The following is a 19,809-nucleotide window of genomic DNA, read 5'->3' on the forward strand; positions in this document are numbered from 1 at the left end:
CCGTACATTTTTCATCCAGCCATGTGTACATGCATATAGCGGCCTATGTCGTCGTTTTTTTTTTTTTTTTTTTTTTAACTTTGCACAAAAATGTGCATAAAATATGAAAATTGCTTGTGTATGTATTTTACCGTATGTAGTTTTTATATACTTTTTTTTTTTTTTAATCATATGGTAGTTGCCATCTTTACTGCTGCCTCTCTCGCTGTTCTCTAGTATGTGTTGCACGTTGCCAAAAACTTTCCCCCATTCCCCTGTTTACAAACCTTGCCCTTAATAACAGGTTGCTATCCCCTGAATTTCCAATTGGATGTCCAGGCTCTGCCAGAACTTCAGTTTTGGGAGGTTTCAGTAGGACCCGGAGATCTCTCAATTTTCCAGTAGGATCTGGAATCTAGGAGAGTTGGCAAGTACCACATGCATTTTATGTACCGTTTCCACCCAGACTTGGGCTTGTTTTATAACTCGTACTCTGGAATGGAGACTATTACAAGCACTCTGGGACTGGATGTGACTACCTTGCCTGGTGGAACAGTGGACCTCAGCTCAGCAATTAGGACCCCTTTCTATCAGCCATTTGTGACATTAACCTTTAAATAATCCATATAGATGGAGCTACCCTTTAAAAGTGCTTACAGTAAATCTACCTTCATCAGTCTGATAAATAATAATGGCAATATATTAACTAATATATATTTTATGGTCCTGAGTATGAAAATATATATATTAGATTATTATTATTTTCTTTTATGGTCCTGAGTATTTTATAGGATATACCAGCTGCTTAACATACTGATGTCATAACCATTTGTGCAATTGAGGTTCCAATATAAGGTCCAGATTATGTGACGCTTGCCCTGTTATGAGCACTTTGTCAAATTATGTCTGTATAAATAAGTGGCTGTAGCTGCTCCAGTACAATGTTTTTAGCTATTTAGGAGCGTCTGCAATGCCTACCAATTTCTCACCTACCAACTAGTTAAACAGCTGTTCACCTCTGAAGACTTTAGAAGATGTCTCCAAGGATTGCTGCCCCCTGCAGAAGCCATAGTGTCTTCATGGTGCTCCCGGTAGCGCTGCACAGGTGCTAGCATCTCTGGTCTCTCAAGTATTCTTTAGACTTAATGAGGATTCTAACGATCCCTTTCATGTCCTAGTGCATGCTTTCAGTAATGAGTCATTAAACCGTGTGCTTCATAGTAAACCATGGACAGAAGCAGACAACCTGTGTCTGTCCGATGGTGGAGAAACAACAAGCTCCAGTTGGAATGCAAAGGGCGGCTTACCGCAGTAGAAACCCATGGCTGTATTCAGACGTTACTAGTTTGCCTCCAGTAGGTGATAACTGCTCATTATGGGTGTAACTTTTTTTTTTTTTTTTTCCTCACCATGCACTGGCGGCAAAAAGAAATAAAAAAAAAAAAAAATATCTGCAGCAAATATATTCCACACTGCAGATGAAAATAATCTGTAAAAAATGGCTGAGCACTTTAATGACAATGAGGTTGATGACCGGTGGGGGTCTAACAGCTAGGTCCCCCATGGATCCCGATAACGAGTTGGCCCACCACTGAACCACAAATTATCACCCTTCCTTTTGAATAGGTAATAACATTTAATGATGGCTGTACCACTTTTAAGCCCCTCAAAGGGCTCCCCTTTCTTCCCTCACAGGTATTGTCAGGGGGATAAGGTCATGCACTGTGAATTTAAATGCCTGCTCCTTTTGTGTCCCCAGGAGATAAGGCACCAACAGAGGTGATTGTCAGAGGCTTATTGTGGGCTTCCACAGGCGGACCCACTATGTCATTTGGTGCTTTTTCTACTAACTGACCATGATGGGGACAGAATGGTTGCTAATGTGATAGTCCTGTCCCCATACAGGATCACGTGATGGGCAGCATATCTGATAACAATAGATAACAATCAATCAATCTGATCACCTAACCAGCGTTTTGCTCATTTATTTGGTGATCGTTGACATTTGCTTGGGTGGATAATTGGGAGACAGTGTTCCAACACTCTCGTTCTCCAGTTTTGTGCTCGGCTAAATGCACCATTACTCATGTATTCTCAGTGAGCTTGCCTGTGTATGAGAGTCGGGAGGAACAGCTGTTGGTTAAATGTTTAGCTAGGGTCTATGATCATTTTTCGGTTCAGAAGTCCTAAACGTGGACACATTTGAGTCTTGTTAACCTCCATCTTTCACTCTTGCTCTCCAATAGAGGTCCTGGAAGCTGAGAGATGCTGAGTTGTTTGCCACATTTTTTTTCCTTCTTTCTTTTTCAGCATTTATGAAGTCCTATGCGACTGAGGGGGGTGAGAATGAATAGTAACAGATGTGAATAGTAGAGATGAATAATTTTGCATTCTAATGCAGATTAGCCAAGGTGGAGCTTCTCCGTAAAGGAGGGATGGCATCTTTTTAGGATGTGTATTAATGCAGTAAGTCTTCGAATTGGGCGTTTTAGAACATGACTAATTTTTTTTTCCCCCATTGCCTAGTAACTTGTGATCAAAATTGAGTATAATGTAATACAGTTGAACTGTACTGGAATTTAGACTGTAAACATCTTTCTGGAGAGCACATGTTTGGCTCCGTGTGTAGCCACGATGGCTGTGAGCTCGAAACCCCAAGAGGGCTTTACTTTTTAAAATGTGTCCTCAAACGTGAGGTCACGCAGCTGATGGAAGTTCTGTGCGATCGGAAAACGATACGCAGGGAAAGCAGGGAGCAGCAAAGAATTTAATGGCTTTGGGCCACAGCTCACAGCTATCCGATAGCTCGCTCTCCGCCCCCACAAAGCTGGAGGTTTTAGCACAAACTGGATCTTCTGGAGAAAGAGGCTGTGAATGCCTGAGGAGGCACAGCGCTTTGTCGATAGGGGTTCCCATTGAGCCTTTGGATGTTCCCTTATAGCCGATCGCTGCTTAGGTCTATTCTTTTTACAGTGAAAAAGAGCCCAGTGCAAATGCTGAGAAGTGGAGTATGATGATCTTCTTTCAGACATGGGGATGCATTGTACTGGTAGACTCAATTGTTTGTCGATGTGCACCATGACATTATCATTTGCTAAGCTGGAGACGTCTAATTACTCATTGTAAAGATGTGATTTATTAGCCTTGAGAGCTGTTAATACCCAGCCGCTGATACTTGATATCTACAGTCCTATTGTGCTCGATCACTAATTTTTCTGTAGTTTCCATGTACATTTCATTCCCCATTCACATGGTGTATGCACACTCAGTATGATGGAAAGGGAGCTCCTAACGCCCCCCCCCCCCCCCATACACAATTTAGTACCATTTACACAGACTGACCAGCGGCCCATTACGACTGCCAATAACTACATTTTTACCAGTCGGCGGTTGTTACGTTTCCTGTCTAAACAGGTAGACCCAAGTAAAAACTGTGCATGAAGTGATGGACACTAGATCGTTCTGTCCGCGCAGGACGCCATAGATGTCGGCAGACCAAGTCTATTTTACACAGGACGATGTGCACACAGGAGTGATGATCTTTTGTGCTGCAGAAAAGATTATTGTACCCGAATATCGAGTGTTTTGATCGTTCTTCGAGTAATCGGCATCCTGCTTACAAGGCAAGGTAATCGTGAATCCAGCGTTCCTAACAACGTTCGGTCACGATTATCTCACAATGTAATTGCCCCTTTAGACTACCGACAAGGAGTTCAGCTGACGGTCTGTGTATGGGCTCCCCTGATTCCTACCTAGCAGATGATGTCGGGGGAGATAAGGATACGTCATGCCCAATTTTGGACTGCTGCTCCTTTTGTTTTCAAAGATATTTCGCCACCTCCAGAGTTTGCACTGTCTAGAATATTGCCATCCATTACTTGTGGCCACTCCGGCGGCTTACATGCATCTCCTCTGATTAACATGTAAAATCCATTGTCATTTCACAATGATAAGCCTGGTAGCCTTTCCTTCCGTGCTGCTTGAAGCTCTGTGACTCTGGGTATTTGACGCGTGGCACAAACGGTGCTGTTATGCGGTTTTGCTTCTAATGTTTTTGGCACGCCTTTACGCTCTATTCTTCCCAGGGAAAATAAAGCTCTCAATGCTCTGCATACTTCTAAAGACTGTAAAACCACAAGATGATATAAAAGGAAGGCACTGAGAAAATGCAGCAATCTGAATGAAGAGACTAAAAATAGTCCGAAGCACAGCAAAACAAACAGCTTGAGAACGCTATGTGACCGGCCCTGTGAGGAATTTATCACAATTACAGCATATATTGTATTTGCTCCTTCTTAACGGGAATCTGGCTGCAGGTTTTGCTATGTAATCTGAATCTGAGAGCAGCATGCTGTAGGGTCAGAGACCTTGATTCCAGCAATGTATCACTTACTAGACTTCTTAGTGCAGTTTTGATAGAAACCCTGTTTTCTCTGCTGCAGCTGTGGTCAGAATGCCGATCACCCACCCCCCCACACTGATTGCAGCATCCTTTGTACACTGGGCATTGTGAGCAAGCTGCCAGTCAGTGGTGTGGGCGGGATTACACAGATTAGCTGGACTACCTGGCACAGGACACCTTGTCCTGCAGTGACTAAAGCAATGATTTGTATTGAAATTACAGCTTGCTGCAGATCATGTGACAAATCCTTGGAATTTGCAGGTTGCTAGACCCTTCATTCCGCAGCTACATTAGAATTACTGAGTTCTGCAGCAGCCAGAAATATGTGGGACTCACTGATAATGCAAGATAAAGCCTCTAATTTTGTAAATGGGTCTCCATAAACCTCAAATCCCCCGCTTAATTGGCTAAAGGGTTATTGTTTAATAAACTGATGGCACATACCCAGGATATGAATGGTGGAGGCCTTGTCTTTTTGCTCCCTTCCAAGCCTGAAACTATAGGAGTCTATCTGCTCTGCGACACCTTCAGTCTTCACCTGCGCAGCGGCGGTCCTAGCCACTTGACTGTTTAGGTGACTGTATCCAGCCCGGCTCCATTTGATGCAGTTCCCCTGCGCAGTGGGTGATTGAGGCACCTCTGCGACTGTTAAAGGACTAAAGGGCCTGTCACACTAAGCGATATCGCTATAACGTCACTGGTTTTTGTGACGTTATAGCGATATCGCTATGTCTGATACTTACCTCCGACTGCTCCCCTGCTGGTTATTACTGAGCGCGCGAGAACGGCCTGGACCGTTTCTCGTCGTCAGCTTCCTGCTGTGGCGACGCGTGGACACGGGTGGAAGGACGCAGGATCGCCTATTGTGACAGGTAAGTAGCGACCCCTGCGATGTCGCTGGTGAGATCTGCCTGTGTGGCAGCTCACTAGCGACCACTTGGCGATGTACCAGCGATCCTGACTGCGTCATATCGCTGGTCGTGATCGCTGGTACTTCGCTAAGTGTGACAGTACCTTAAAGCACCACCATTGTTTGGATCATTTGGGAGTCACAAGATGAAACCACACTGATTATAAAGTGATTGCATATCTTGCCCTACAAGAGTACCCTTTTACCCCAATCTGACACACTAAATGTCAAATGCAAATTGTACCATTTTATTAATTTTGTGACATAGGACTGAGTTAAAGATGGTTTCCCTCCGAGAGAATGCCCATTTGTTCTTTCTGGTAAGAGCGCTTCGGGATCACTTGGGAGTATTTGTTGAGTTGAAGACTTTGTATGTAATTCATCGGAAAATCTTTGTGCAGCTGCAACAATATCTTCTGCAGCGTGTAACGTGCACAGATTGGGCACACGCTTAGACGGGCTGCTACTTTGTTCCACTCGGCTTCATTCCTGTCTTCAGAACATATCTGTATCGTATCTACGCACAATTTTGATTTATATTCCACGGTGCCTGTTTCAGCTACTAACTTTAGCTTCCCATAAACAACACACATTGCAGCTTGGAGGTATTAGTTTTCATGGAGGCAGCAAGCACAGCAGCGCTGAATACTCTGCTATATTAGACGGTCGGAGCGGAGCTGGCTTCCATGCTTTGCAGTTACTATTACATTGTGAGACAGCAGCTTTTTTGGGTTGGCACTAAGTTGTGCTCTTTCCATCAATCTCTCCAAAGGGCCAAAAACTATTCTCCCAAGCCACATACGCAACAGATGGCTAGCAACCTCTGCTTTTGCATTTCTGACGGCAGCGTAATTGGACCAAGCCATCAAAATCCTCCAAGTTTTTGGCTCTGAGTCCCCTTTATTTTTTTAGGCTTTGTGGCTTCCGTTCATGGCAGATGACACTATTCTTTCCTTCTAAAGAACATGTTGAATAGATTATATATTGGTCACTATACCTTGTGGTGTCCCTGCCCTGTAGCTGGTAGATCACAGCATGGTGCCTATGACTGCTTGTTGCCTTTCCCTGTAATTCAGATTTTTCTAATTGGATACATCCATTATTTCAGCCTGTTCATTGTCCTACCTGCGATCTGATACGCAAGTAAGCCATGCACCAGAAATCCCATTAAGGAGTGATAAGTGCTGGAGTGTACAACGGCTTTTCCATTTGCTACGTTGCAGCTCGAGTAGCAGTAGCAGGCGGCTCAATGTGTCGGCTTCCACCTTTCCCTCTGCTAAAAGATGAGAAAAGCGAATATTGGCCAACATGACAGCTCCGTAAAATGGGTTGTAGCATTGGCAGATCTCCACGTCCCTCCCTGTGTGATGGCAGCTCTGAAGAGAAGGTTCCTTTTGAAGCATGCGGCACCTCTCAGCCGCGGGTTGCGGGCACGTGCCTGCCTGTCCTTGTGATCTCCCATTCATGATGGCTTTGGCTATAAAACGATCACATGCCACAGCTTCATGGACCTGGGCTGGTGCTGCCTGTGTTCTCGGCACAATAGGGACATCTGTTAATTAGTGCTTAACCCTCCGTCAGGCGCAATAGATCTGACAGGCACACAGTAATTAGTTTCACTTCTCTCTCCTTGCCCACTTATCAGAAAACCCCACCCCTCCTAGTTATCTCCTGACTCTACAGGCTCTGTGAAACCTGATATCACAGTGACTCAGCAGACCTTCTAGTGAGCAGATATCAACACTTTGGCTTCTCAGGCACATTGCGCCTGATTTCAACACAAATTGAAAGGTTAGTATTTTCTTTTTTTATTCATCACGATTGTGTATTTAGCTTGTTTTATGAAGGATTAATGCTAAGTTAGTGTACATAAGTACTGTTTTCTTAGACAAAAGGAGGGTGGCTTCTAAGGCACATTGCGCCCTAACACATACTCTTTCTCTCTTGCTTCAGATTTTCTGCTGCAATGGCCAGAAAACAGTATGATTCATCTAAACCCCTTCATTTAGAAGAAATGAAGATTTTTTTGTTAGAAGATGATGAGGAAGAACCAGCAGTAACTGAGGATTTAGAGGAATCTAGTGACATTTCATCTGAAGATGAGGTAGCAGAATGTAACACTGATTCTGGAACAGAGCAGGATGGTGATGACACTGATACAGAGGAAACAGACACAGATCTAGCTTATTATTTGGGCAAAGATAAAAATACAAAGGACGTCCCAAGGACGTTCCAGAACAAACACCGACTCTACCATCTTCTAAAAGACGCAGTTATACTACCTGCTCATTTGTATCTGGTTTCAGAAGGCTTTCTAAATGTGACTGCAAAATATGTAAAGAATCAATCTGCCTTTCCCATGCAACTTTCGTCTGCCAGCCTTGCTTTTCTAAGTGTACCTGTGCTGCTTCTGCTGCAATTGAAACCACTGAAGATGAGTAGAAAATAATTAAGTAACATCTAAGTGCAATATCCTTTAAGTTTTTTTCCATAAATTTATAATTAAGCAATAGTTAAGTAAAGATAACTGGAGCCTATTTGGCGGTACTACCGAAAAGTGGTACTTTTAGTTTTAATAAGTTTATGGTTAATAAATGGTTTTTTTTGCATCTGATTTGGTGTAATCTCTTTTAATACATTCCTATGAAGGTCACTGACTACTTCTATAGTCCTGAAATTGAAATATGTAGCTACTATAGGTGGTTTTCTGACCTGTGCTTGTCAGGCACATTGCGCATGAACTGAGGAGAATCTATATTGCGCCTGACGGAGGGTTAATGTTTCAGAACATGTAGCATCTGTTGTGATTACGGGGCAAGGATGACGCTCTGCATACATGTTCCTCATTACAGGGCTCGGCATCCTACGTGGTTTTGTCTTCTTTTTTCTTTCCGGATCAGGAAAGTTACATTACATAATCTTTCTATGGCGCTGGTTCAGCATGTTTTGCCAGTGGATGTGTTTCTTAATCGGGTCACAATGTGCTTCTTTTTAAGAGTGTTTCCCCCCCCCCCACTTTAAATAAAGTACTGTGAAATATAATGCACATAAGTGAGCCATTTCTTCTCATTCTGTAATCTACGACCACATGGATTCTCCCTTTTCGCAGAATACCTTTTAGGACTTGTTCACAAGTTGCGTTTTTGCAGCATTTTATCTTCTTAGCGGTTTTGTCGCAGAGAAAAAGTGTTTTAATGTACTGGTAAAGCGAATGAGATTTCTGAAACCTTATGCACACGCCACTTATTTTGTAATTTGCAGATTTGAACCATCAAAGTTTTTTGTTTTTTTTTCTCAAACCTGCAGCATGTCAATTCTTTTGGCGTTTTTGCAGCATTTTTTGCACCCATTCAAATGAAAAGGGAAAAAAACGCACACATTTTACAGAGTTTTTCCTCCTAATAATCCAGTGTTTGCCTCAGGTGTTTCAGCTGCAAAAGCCAAACCTGTGCACATAAAGTTTATAGAAAACCTCTATCCTGGAGAATGTGTTAATATCGATAATGGCCGGCTTTTTGGTTGGAAACGATGCAGCTAGATGGTTTTTCAATCTATAAAAAAAAAATATAGATGAGTATGCATTGACTGTTTTAGGAGGTTTTGCAATGTTTGGCTTTCTTGGAGGTGGGTGGGGTAATTTTTCTTCCCAGTCCTCTTATTGGGACTCAATATGGAGAAAAACACAAAAAACCCACATTTTTCGGGTATGTACACTTGGAGCCTTTCTTCCGTGGCAAAATCTACAGCAAATTGGTACGGATTTTGCGATCGTAATTCCAGCCCTGAAGCTGTGCAAATTTAACACATCTCGACTCTTTACATTGCAGTAAAATCCACTGTGAAAATTCTCAACACTAGTTGATCTACGTCGAATGCAAAACTGCAATGCTGCGCAATTAATGCTGCAGATTTTCACTGCAGTGTGTGGATAAGTGTTTATAAAAATCACATTGACCATGACGCAGGCAGCAGCTTTGCCGTCTCTATATAAAACAAAAAATTTAAGCGGTCGTCTAATCTTCCTTCTTCATGATCACACCTCTCCTCTGCCTCCCGGCTCCCTGCCTCGTGCACATTGACAGTTCGGATCAGCAACTGCATCTAAGAAGCAGAAAGGACACTTACTGGTCGAACTCGACCATATTCAGAGCTGCGCTTACAAGCTGTATAGCAAACTGCATACAAGCTCGTGCTCCTTGCCTCGGTGACCGGCCACCTCTGATAGTCTACAGCAGTGGCTGGTAAATTGGGGGGTGACAAGCAGTAAACTAATGAAATTAAAAATCCCGACATCTTTTGAGACGGGAGAGGATTTGGAAAAAGAAGCAAATTTCAAAGTGGTTTGTTATTTTAAAAAAAAAAATTTACTCATTTTAAAACTTGAGACAATTCCTAAAAATAAAAAAATTAAATTAAAAGCATGGCATTCTTTGCAAGTATTTAAAAACTCTTGAATAATTGTGATGGAGGCCAAAACCTAGCTATGTAAGAGCGTTCCTGGTATAAAAATCCACTTTTTCTTCTGTGTGCAAATCTTTCTTTTCACCACCTACAAGTGTCAGTCTTCACTGTTGTTCTCGAATTCAATTCACAGACAAGAAAACTATGAAATCGTGCTCAAACCATGACTGAATAGGAAACATGTCAATTTAGGTTGTGTGCTGCCTGCTCTAATCTGCATAATCGACACTTATCAGCGGCACATGTGACACCGTAAGTAACTGATTTGTGCCATGGCTGCTCTGTCTATGTCACACATGGTTTTCTTCTCTTTTTTTTTTTTTTCTGCGCCTAATTATAATTAATGAACAGTTATAGGATATTTCCTTCCCCCTCCACTTATCATACTTCTGAGTGGTTTAAAAGTAATGCATCTGTCACACATGCGAGGCCACATGCGTGCTGGTGCCGGAGTGCGTCATGTTCCCCCAGCTGGCACCATTCCAGTTGTGGGGGTCCAGGGAAGCATTGGCTGCTGCCCTCCCACTCTGCGCCTGCTTAATTCCTCCGTAAACTCATCCCAAGAGCATGTCGGTGCCATTCAAAGCCAAACCCAGGAAAGCCCTTGTGATATCCTTAGTGATTATACACCCTGTCTAGTGCTGTGGGCTTCTTCCTTTGTCACGTAGCGTCGTGTTGGTGTCTTACCTCTTGTTTTAAGCCCAGTATGGCAGGGGATAATCATCTTTACTTTAGTAATTTTAAAAGCAATGTACGGTATGTTTCTAGCAAAGCAGAAATGGGAGAGCCATATAGATTGGGGGTTGGTGATGAACAGAAGCTTGTATTTCCTCACCTCCTTCCTTTGTTTTTCTCTGTGCTGCAGTTTCCTCCCAAGTACTGATGTTATCTGATTCCTGAGGCAGTGATGTGCCTGTATGATAGGGAGACCAGGCTGTAAGCATCACTGCACGCTTTTGATAACTGTGCTAGGCTCTATTCACATCTTGCATTTTGACAATGTTGATGTGTATACATTGGAAGTGTTGTCCAGTGTATAACTTCAAAGTAACCCTTCTCCCATTTATCCATGTTTACTTTTGGCATACACTGTGCCAGTATGCCTCAACATACCTGACTATGTGACGGCTGTTGTATGTATGTACATATATGTGTATGTGTGTGTGTGTGTATATATATATATATATATATATATATATATATATATATATATATATATATATATATATATATATATATATATATATATATATATATATATATATGTGCTTGCTCGGCCAGGCACTCCTGTGTTCTACATGGAAGACCTGTCTAGCAGCATCTTATCTCAGGGAGAACAAATGGATCACCATTCCGGGATCAAACGTGTCAAACTTTGGCAAAACTTATGTTATGTTGTTAAGAAAATCCCCAAAATAATAAACGCCAGCATGTTAAAATGGTCTATATATGAAAAATACTCCTGCAGGCTGCAAAATTGGGTTAAAAGGAACCGGTCACCAGGTTTTCCCAATATAAAGTGTGGCCACCACCAGTAAGGCCTCTTTTACAGCATTCTGGCGAGCTGTATGTAAGTGCCCAATCCCCTATGCATAGCACAAAAAATACCTTTTTATTATACAGATATAGAGTGTGGTCTGGTCCGATGGGCGTCTCTGGTCTTGATTTGGTGGCGCCTCCTCTCTTCCCACAATCTCCGTCCTCCTGCCCTGCTTCATTTGGCTGACTGGTCCTACGTCATCCACGCAGTGTCCCCCAATTTCATTCCTGCGCAGGTGTACTGCCCTTCTCAGTTTAGAAAGCACTATAGTGCACATGCACCTGTTTTACTTCCAGGTCATCAGTGCTTTTTGGCCGCTCTCTGCGGAGTAGCGTGATTGGGAGACACTGCATTACATGTGATATGCCATCCTAATGAAGCAGAGCAGGAGGACAGCAATTGTAGTAAGAGAGGAGGCGCCGAATCAAGAACAGAGATGCCCATCGGATCAGACAGCACTATGTGTGCGTATAATTAAAGATCTACTATTGTAGAATGCTGTAAAAGAGGCTGCACATGATATCAGGAAAACCTGGTGACACATTCCCTTTAAGGGCATTGCACTACTTCCACTTTAATTATGTAATCACAAAACGACTCGACCTTCATTAATGAAATACAAGGCGCTAACGAGAACCTAACCCCAAGTCTTCATCGATCTGGTTTTATTTGCTAACCATTGCTTTCCTAGTGTTTAACAGCGTCTTGTCCCGTAATGAGCATGGATGGCCTAACCAACATCAACCAGTTTCTGAGGGCTGAAGCAAAATCGCATGCACCCAGCCGTCCAGAGGTGGAAGCGCTGTCCTGGGGACACTTGCTTCGCATTTGATTTACGTACGTATTTCAGTATATAACTGGCTTAGTGATCGGACCCAAAGAGTGGTCGTAAATGGCTGCACATCCAGTTGGAAGAATGTCTCAAGTGGGGTACCACAGGGCTCTGTCCTGGGCCCTGTATTGTTCAACATTTTTATCAACGATTTAGATGAAGGAATTGAGGCTAAACTGATTAAATTTGCTGATGACACAAAGCTAGGAGGGATAGCTAATACTAGAGAAGAGAGAGAGAGGATTCAAAAAGATATAAATAAACTGGAGAAGTGGGCAGCAACTAACAGAATGGTTTTTAACAGGGAAAAATGCAAAGTACTACATCTGGGCAATAAAAATGAAAAGAGCATATACAGAATGGGAGGAATAGGCCTAAGCAACAGCACATGTGAAAAAGACTTGGGTATACTAATAGATCACAGACTGAATATGAGTCAACAGTGTGATGCAGCAGCAAAAAAGTCAAATGCAATTCTAGGATGTATTAACAGAAGCATACAGTCTAGATCACGTGAAGTCATTATTTCCCTCTACTCCTCTTTGGTCAGACCTCATCTGGAATATTGTGTCCAGTTTTGGGCACCACATTTTAAAAAAAGACATCAACAAACTGGAGCAAGTTCAGAAAAGGGCAACCAGAATGGTGACCGGTCTGCAAACCCTGTCTTATGAGGAAAGGTTGCAGGATTTGGGATTGTTTAGTTTGCAAAAGAGAAGACTGAGAGGAGACTTAATAGCGGTCTACAAATATCTAAAGGGCTGTCACATTGTAGAAGGATCAACTTAATTCTCATTTGCACACGGAAAGACTAGAAGCAATGAGATGAAACTGAATGGGAGGAGACACAGATTAGATATTAGAAAAAACTTTTTGACAGGGTGATCAATGAGTGGAACAAGCTGCCACGAGAAGTGGTGAGTTCTCCTTCAATGGAAGTCTTCAAACAGAGGCTGGACAGACATCTGACTGGGATGATTTAGCGAATCCTGCTTTGAGCAGGGGGTTGGACCAGATGGCCCAGGAGGTCCCTTCCAACTCTACAATTCTATGATTCTCTATCCAGAGCTGGTCCTGAATATACATTCTAGTCTTGGCACATTAACTTTTACTACTAGAGGCGCTTTCCCTGTCACATGCCTACAGCCCCTTAAGCGTCTGCTTTTGCCTTTGTTGTTTCCTTGTGTATGGAAAGCTGTTACTTTACATATTTGGGCCATGAGAACGTTGATGATAAATGCGGTGATTTGCCATAGCCGTTTGAGATCACGGAGTAATAAGAGTGTCTCATGATGTTCTTTTCCTTTGCATATTTTAGTCCCTGTACAAATACTTTTCAGATGTGAGTTACAACCCCAGATGGCATTCAGGGACACTTACCGTGGGTCATTTCTGAGATTTGTATATATGGATCTGGCAGATTATTAATCAGTCAGGGGGTAGATGGTCTACATGCTAACTTACACTGTGATGTCATGTCACCCGGAACTCCTTTGTGTTTCAGTAATTAAAATGTTATAGTTCTCGTTATTTCTAATTATTTGATGCAGTGAAGTCATTTGGTGTTATAGCGGTGTCGGGAAATAAAACATTGCACTTGGACATAATCACTATGCATAGCTAAAATTGCCCCCCACACGTCAGGCCCTTTGTGTCACGCTGCTTCTCTGTGTCTTACATATGGTAAATGGGCGCAGTGCTGTGCTGGTGCATATTGAGGCCAGATCATATTGATTTTTCAAGTTTTAGTTGTCTTGTTTCAGTTATGATAATTGACCAGCACACGATCTGTTAACACTTTATAGAAGCCATAGCTATGTAGAATGGCCAGCAATGGCTATTGTTGCTAGGCACTGTTGCTAGGCAATGCTGATTCTCCTAGTTTGGCAGGGAGGGGTTTTCACACCTTTGGCTGTGCTGATTCAATTTGATGGAAATGTCCATCAGATGCTCACAAACTACCTTGATTACCACCATCATACAACAGTAACAGCATTGTTGCATCAAAGAAAATTCCTGTGGCTTGGTTTTTTTTTTTTTTTTTGCAGCCAGACAAAGTGCTTGTCCAGTATTAGAAAAACATTTACTGATTCCATTCAGAAACTTACTACATTGTTTAGAGGTTGTGTGGGATGTAAACCACAAGGCAAAACCATATAGGCAGGGTTTGGGATGTTTCTTTCAGAAGGCGGCCATGCTTCTCGAATTCTTGACAGCCCCTTTCGCTCTGGATCCAGTATCAAATGTGTAGGTGGAATGTAAACAAGAAAGTTTCCATTACTTGCAGCAAGCAGAGATCCTAAACCTTAAGGGTTAAGTCGTAACGGTCTATAAAACCCAGTTTCATTACGGTGTAAGATAAAGGGGCTGTCCGCATCATGCTCCCCTCCCATATTTGTGGTGCTTGCTGATTTGCCGTTGCTCCCTGTCCCGGTACCCCCAGTTTATTCTGCAGGAAGAAGCTGCCGCCAGCCTGTATTCTATAGCAGCCTTACAAATAAATGGGCATTCATATAATACATCAATTGCTTAAATCTGCCAAATTGGGAGCTACTTTCCCCTCTGTCTCACAGAACAGGTGACCCCTTTGACGTTCATGGGGCGAAAGGACCGTTGTTTTTCTCATAACAATCATTTATCTACAATGTTGTGTACTGTTTTGTGCTAAGCCTTCTTTGTCAGATTGTGTGATCAAAATCCTAATTGTACACCTCCTTAGTCTGCCGCTCGGCACGCCTACCCCTGCTGGAATGGCCGTGTTATTAGGCAGTGCCCAGAACAAGGCTTCCACATATGGAAACGGAACTTTAATGATCACTTTTGCAAGACTTTCAAAGATGGCTAGATGAAACCAGACATGACGTCTTTCCTCGTCCTCATTAGTTGTTTCTCTCAATTATGGGGCATAACAGGGATCTGGATTAAACATGCGAGTACGCTGAATGTATTCCTCCTAGGAACAGCCAGCTACCAGCCTAAACATTGCATTATATTAGATCGGCCTTCCACAGGTTTCCCTCTGCATAGAAGATTCATCTAGGTATAACAAGCACGAGAGCGTACCTTGTATTCAACTATATGTAATGGAAATAATAAAGGAAAAATCCTACAAACAAAACCCACACCTGGCAATATGGAGTATCAGATACAGCATTGTCTTGATTTGTCCGCTGGGGGGCAGCCATATTTAAATGTCTGATATTTGCGTATTCTGTGTGAAACACTTCGATTTTGTTTTTAGGTTTGCATGTCGTCACAGGATATGGTAAATCATTTAAGGTCTGGCAAGTTTTCCTTGTGCTTTTTCCAGAAATGCATACCAAACACATTACATGGAAGTTTCTAGCCGTCTGGGAACCAGCGCTGCTGGCAGAAAGTAAATTTATCGACATCTTTGCAATATATTTCACCTTGCAAAAGTTGCGAATGAGCCCAGCGTTAGGGTTTTTCTTTCTTTTTTGGTTGATATCTGAGGTTTGCACCTCGAGCTGACGGTCAGCGAGGGGTTATAGAGTTCATAGGTTTGCTCTAGCATTTGAACTGCAAGCTAAGCTTTGGCAACCTTGTTTAGCATGTGAGCTGCTTAAAAGATTTAGTAGATTCCTCCTTTGATTCTGCAGGTTTGTCTGCAGCTCTAAACAGAGACCACATAGTGTGGTCAGGAGGCGCAGAGTCTGTAGTTCATACCACTTGCAGAAAATCAGAAAAAAAAAAACCCAGAATGGGAGAGTAAGGGAATGCGGGAGTGCCCCTGTTAGACAATAATCATATATCTTATAGCATGGTTTCAATGGCTCAGCTGGGCCTTGCATCTGAAAAGCGGGATTCTGGGGTATGCGCTGATGGGAACCATTTACTATGATGATGCAGGAGTCGCTGTGCTGTGTCGTGCATCATTTTCAGCCATATATGCCTTTTTGTTGGCCGACACCATGACGTAGTAGACTGCCATCTTGCTTCCAGCCCCCGCTAGGCGTATGCAGTTTAAAATGTTGGGTAAGACGTGATGTGAACCCAGCCTTGGGTAGTAATGAAAATATGTAAAGTGCAAAACTTTGTATCTTGATAAGATCACCTGGTGGCAGACATGGCAAGGAGTCAAGTGAAGCTTCTAGCATAGTCCGAAATAATTGTCTGCTGTCTCTGGCCCATAGCATGCATGATAATCCTATTCCTATATATGTACAGAAAAGTCCTTTCGTATTTGGTAATGACAGTAATTTACCCTTCAAAGAAAATAAGGTTCTGTCAATCTGCTTGAAACACACCTTGGAGCAAATGTGAGACACATGTCTGATGCAGAATCCCTCCGTCCTTGTAGCCTTCTTTTACTTGTTCCTCTTGCCAGGAAGCCTTGAGTAAGCCAGCAAATATGTGCAGCCCAACCACAAAGCTGCATTATCGGGGACTCCAGCGATTGCTGGCGGTAAGTAGGAAATAGATTAAACACAGGTTTCCCCTGTTCCTAAGCTGCCAGCACTGATGTCAGTGACATTAAATGATCCTGTGCTGAGCTCGCTGTAGCCCGAGATCCCCTGCACTGAGCCATTTGTGTGGAGCGTAGTTTTATAGGTTGTTAAGGAAATACTGACTGTTGTTGATGAGAAACAATGGTGAGCCCAGACACCGATCTCAGCTCGGCTTTCAGCGCTCGCCGTCTCTTCCCCTGCTAAGTCCGTGATGAGCGGCACAGACTGCATTCATTGCATCATGTGGAAATCTTGAGGTTTTTGTTTGACACATTTGTGGATGTTTAAAAAGACCTAAAATGCTTTTTCTGTTTTTAACGTGTGCAAATGAAACCTGCATTACTGTGTGTGATAGATGTGCCTCCATCACCTGTAACACTATGGTGTAATAGTAGCCGTATCCTGCACCACCGGGGGCGCTCTCCTTATTTCTTTATAAATCACTCCAGCTGTCACTTGCCAGAATTATGTCACTTTTCTGCCAGTTGTTAATTGGGCTAGTCTCGTGAACCTGGTGGTTTTTATTTTGCTCCTGTGCCTCTCCCATTTTGTTTTATTTATTTTTTAAGTTATGGCTCCGTTTCCCTGTATATAAATCTAGTCTTGTTATCCATGTGGTTATCAACGCCCTTTTGAAATCCACATTTGGTTGGCTTAAATACTACTTTTTATATGCAGAAAAGAGGTGGCCATATTTCAAGAATGGAGGCCATGGAACAAAAAATACATCACCACAGAATTTAAGGGAAAATAAAAAGCTGCATTAGAAAAACACTTATTTTTGGCACATGACAGAGTCTCTCTAAATATGCAGCATCCTGCTCTTTACTTTGTATGCAGCGCTGTCTTAATCTCTTCACCATCTACCTATTTGTTTGTTACCCCAAAATAATAGTTTTTTTGTAAGAGTTGTCTGACACACCCCACTTACCCTGGCCATAGAAACGAATACAGAGGAGTTGAACAAATCGAGGTTAGGTCCACATGTGGTGAGTTGGCAGCATGTGTCGCATGCAGATGTGTGACTGATTCGCCACAGACTTCACCCATCTTTGACTGAGATGAAATCCGAGGTGATTATCCGCTAGTGAAACGGACATGCTGCAGTTGCTAGAATCCGCGTCACTTGCCTGGTACTGTAATCCTCTGTGGATTTAACTTGACTGAATCAGCAGGTAAAATCCAAAGCACTTCCATCATGGGCTGACCCACCCTAAGGCCAGGGTTCATACGTTCAGTATTTGGTCAGTATTTATAAGCCAAAACCAGGAGTGGGTGAAAAATGCAGAATGTGTGAACATGGCCTAAAGAAGTTTTCGATCAGGTTGATATAAACTGATCCATGATAATGAAGGATCCCTGTCAGCAAAATGGTCATCATGTGCATAGTCACTCTCCATCATTATGATCGAGTGATGAAGGACATGGACATCCCCCTTTTTTTTTTTTTTTTTTGCTTGTCATTTACTTTTTGTCCCTGTTTTATTAAAGTTGATGTTTCTTAGATGTTACACAAATATGAATATACTAATTTATTTATTTTTTTTTTTTCTCCAGAATAACAACCTCTACAACCTCAGCAAGATACCCGTTCAATCTCAAGGGATTATGGACTCTCAGTAGCCTCTACACATCACAACCAGGACCTCACATCCTCCTCTTCAATAAATGGTACGCTGCATCCACTTCGCTTTGTTTACTACACACGCAAACCTCAGGAGTCCGCTGACTGAACCGCACCTTCTCTGTTGTGCCAAGCAAAAAGCACTGTGACGTCTGGACAGAAGCAATCTGCTCCTTCTTCTACATCCGTGGAGACCACCTCAGTGATCCGATCGTCCCCGCACCTGCTCACGGTGCGCCCGGACTTGCATCCTCGCACATTGTTCTCAGTTCATTCAATTTAATTTGCTGCTGAAAATTTCGAGAGAGAAAAAAACTGTATTACAAATCATTGGTGTAAATTATTAAGTACGAGAAAAAAAAACTGTTAATAATGATTGAGAATTAAATATTTAACATAGGTTTTGATTTATACAATTTTTTTTTTTTTGTTAGAGCCCATTTTTACTTGGGCATTTGAGGTATTCTGTTATAAACAGACTTTGGATAACTGATTGCTAAAATATGGCTAATAAAATAGGTAGGGTACTATTCTCCTTTCTAAGAAGCAAAGCAGGTCCTAGATGGTAAGGACTCCTTTATTTTGGGTCATTTATTTAGCTTCACTTGTAATATAAGTGTATGTAAAAAATAAAATACATCCGCACTCCCAGCAGTGACGTGCTTTAACTCCTCCTGTGCCAGATAGGACCTCAGTTTTTCTAAGATGTTTTATCAGAACTGACGACCCCAAACGTGCTACTCACAGGTGTAAAAGATTTATATAAAAAAACACTTTTTTTTTTTTCTTTTTCTCACTGCACAGGTACAAGAAAATATAAATATGAAATCAAGAGTCTTCCATTGTATATAATGTAAAACAAAGATAAAAACATAAAATAATAATTAAAAAAAATAAAAGGGAAAAAAAAGTGAAATTTGGCTGAACTCTATAAATGAAACTCCCTGGAATGAGCAATGTGGCTGTTTGTAAATTCTGGAAAATCTTTCTATATGTAATAAACTAGATACTGTTTAATTTTTTCTGGTACCAGAGTTGTATGTTTATTTTCTTTAAAGTATAAACATTTGTTATATGTACAAAGTTGAAACCATTGATACAGAGGGAAGGTGCTCAGACCTTTTATAGAGCGGTCAACGGTGACCTCTCTCGAATGTCCATACACATGAGCGCTAGGCTGAGGCTTCATGTCTTGTGAGGAGCTAGTGAGTCTCTGCCGGACTTTTGTGGTAGCGGATTAGACGCCTGATTAGACCTTTTAATTCACAACGTCCAATCCTCTTCTTCCCTGATATTTGTCGAGGGAAAGTAGGGAGGTTCCTTCACATCAGAAGGTTGTCTTATCAGGTTAAAGTTGGCCAAATCCACCACTATTTAGGCCTTAAGAAGATTTAATGGCATTTCATGGGCACGTATTTCAGTTATTCAGTTTATCTTAAAGGGGTTTTCCATCTTTGAGGACAACGTTTGGGGATAATATTTTTGCAGTTGGGTTTCATTAAAAAAATGTGCACCGTTTGACTGGTACAGGATCTTTGTCCCCTGCACATTCAAATTTAATGTGATCTGTGGTCACTAGTAAGCTGAGAGGT

The 19,809-nt window shown here is 42.1% G+C and overlaps 1 protein-coding gene across 1 annotated transcript in view; it reads left to right on the top strand.

The window, feature by feature from the left end:
- Window positions 1-19,246, top strand: part of IRS1 (insulin receptor substrate 1) — a 40,602-nt gene extending 21,356 nt beyond the window's left edge. The window contains exon 2 of the mRNA XM_073579084.1: window positions 18,151-19,246. Coding sequence (XP_073435185.1) covers window positions 18,151-18,155 — 5 coding nt within the window. The 3' untranslated portion in view covers window positions 18,156-19,246. The remainder of the gene's footprint in view (window positions 1-18,150) is intronic.
- The last annotated feature ends 563 nt before the right edge of the window (window positions 19,247-19,809 follow it).

Source organism: Dendrobates tinctorius, unplaced genomic scaffold, assembly GCF_039654945.1.
Source record: "Dendrobates tinctorius isolate UK_male_01 unplaced genomic scaffold, ASM3965494v1 ptg000060l, whole genome shotgun sequence".
NCBI lineage: Eukaryota > Metazoa > Chordata > Amphibia > Anura > Dendrobatidae > Dendrobates > Dendrobates tinctorius.